Source organism: Pygoscelis adeliae, unplaced genomic scaffold, assembly GCF_000699105.1.
Source record: "Pygoscelis adeliae isolate BGI_AS28 unplaced genomic scaffold, ASM69910v1 Scaffold89, whole genome shotgun sequence".
Classification (NCBI taxonomy): Eukaryota; Metazoa; Chordata; class Aves; order Sphenisciformes; family Spheniscidae; genus Pygoscelis; species Pygoscelis adeliae.
Genome location: NW_008825559.1, coordinates 618968 through 620370, shown reverse-complemented (window position 1 = coordinate 620370; position 1403 = coordinate 618968). Strand labels below are relative to the sequence as shown.

At 60.2% G+C, this 1403-nt stretch overlaps 1 protein-coding gene across 1 annotated transcript in view; it reads left to right on the top strand.

Moving 5' to 3' along the window:
- Positions 1–1110, top strand: part of OTOF (otoferlin) — a 120026-nt gene extending 118916 nt beyond the window's left edge. Inside the window, exons 44-46 of the mRNA XM_009332354.1 lie at positions 7–117; positions 293–393; positions 930–1110. Coding sequence (XP_009330629.1) covers positions 7–117; positions 293–393; positions 930–1110 — 393 coding nt within the window. The remainder of the gene's footprint in view (positions 1–6; positions 118–292; positions 394–929) is intronic.
- Positions 1111–1403: the final 293 nt, after the last annotated feature.

Below are 1403 nucleotides of genomic sequence, written 5' to 3'. Positions count from 1 at the left end.
CTGGAGATGGTGACGAACGAGGCAGAGCTGCCCATGGTCTCCATCTTCAAGCAGAAGCGGGTGAAGGGCTGGTGGCCGTTCGTGGCCAGAGATGAGAATGATGAGCTGGAGATTACCGTAAGGATGAGGAAAAGGGAGGGATTTTGCATCCTGGGGATTGAACTCTGCAGACACCCACCACCACCCCCCCGCACTTGCCTCTGTTCCCTCAGGTCCCCTCTGTCACCATGTCTTGGGGGGCTGAGGTGGGGAGCATTGCCTAGGTCTCAGCACAACTCTCTGCTCCCTGCAGGGGAAAGTGGAGGCTGAACTGCACCTTCTGACGGCAGAGGAGGCAGAGAAATCCCCCGCTGGGCTGGCTCGCAACGAGCCTGATCCACTGGAGAAACCCAAGTAAGTAGGAAACCCCACTCCCCAGCAGGCACCTGGGCTTCTGGGAGAAGCTGTGGGGTGGTCCCCGGGGAGGGAGCCAGGCATGGGGAGGCGAGGAGGGGTCGCACCAGGGGATGTAGGAATGAGGGTTATGGGCAGAGCCGTCTCTGCTGGTCCCCCCCTATTGCCTGCTATTCACTGCCCCACTGCTTTTCCTTACTCTGTTCCTCCTCTGCCTCTCTTCTTGGTTCCATTCCCTTTCCTTGGCCTCCCACCTCCTCCTCCTCCTCTCCGGTCCTCACCGTCAGATTCCAGCTTCAACTGGAATCCTCACGCTCCATCACGAACCTGCATTACTCCATCTGGCACATGTCATGCTGACTCCCCTTGTCCACCCTCCTCATCCTCCTGGCTGGGCTCTTTCACTCTGTGCAGGCTTACCCAGGGAAGGGGATCCTGCACCCCACTTTGCCCACCATGTCCATTGTTGCACTGCCTGCCGTGCATCCCTTCTCCACAGCCATGGCATTAACGATGGGTATTTGCTTCCCCTGCAGCCGCCCGGACACGTCCTTCATCTGGTTCCTGAACCCACTCAAGTCCATCAAATACCTCATCTGCACGCGCTACAAGTGGCTCATCATCAAAATCGTGCTGGCCCTGTTGCTCCTCATCATGATCGCCCTCTTCCTCTACAGCATGCCAGGCTACATGGTCAAGAAGCTGCTGGGAGCATGAAGCATGGGAGCCTCCCCCACGTCCCCAGCCCCGTGCCAGCACCTTCCCCAGCTCCATGCCCCCCTTCTCCCCACAGCCTCTCAGCAGCCTCAGGGGGACATCTCCCTGCTGCTGCTGCTGCTGCTGGGCCTCCTCGTTTGCATTCCTCCTCTGTGGGTCCCATTCGTGGCTTTACTCCCAGAGAAATGGGGCTGGAGGATGGCGTCGATGGTGCCCAGCTGGCCACCGCGGGGCACCCAGGCTGGGGGTCTCGGAGCCCTTTGCCCACTGGGGCCATGGCGGGTGCCCTCCCG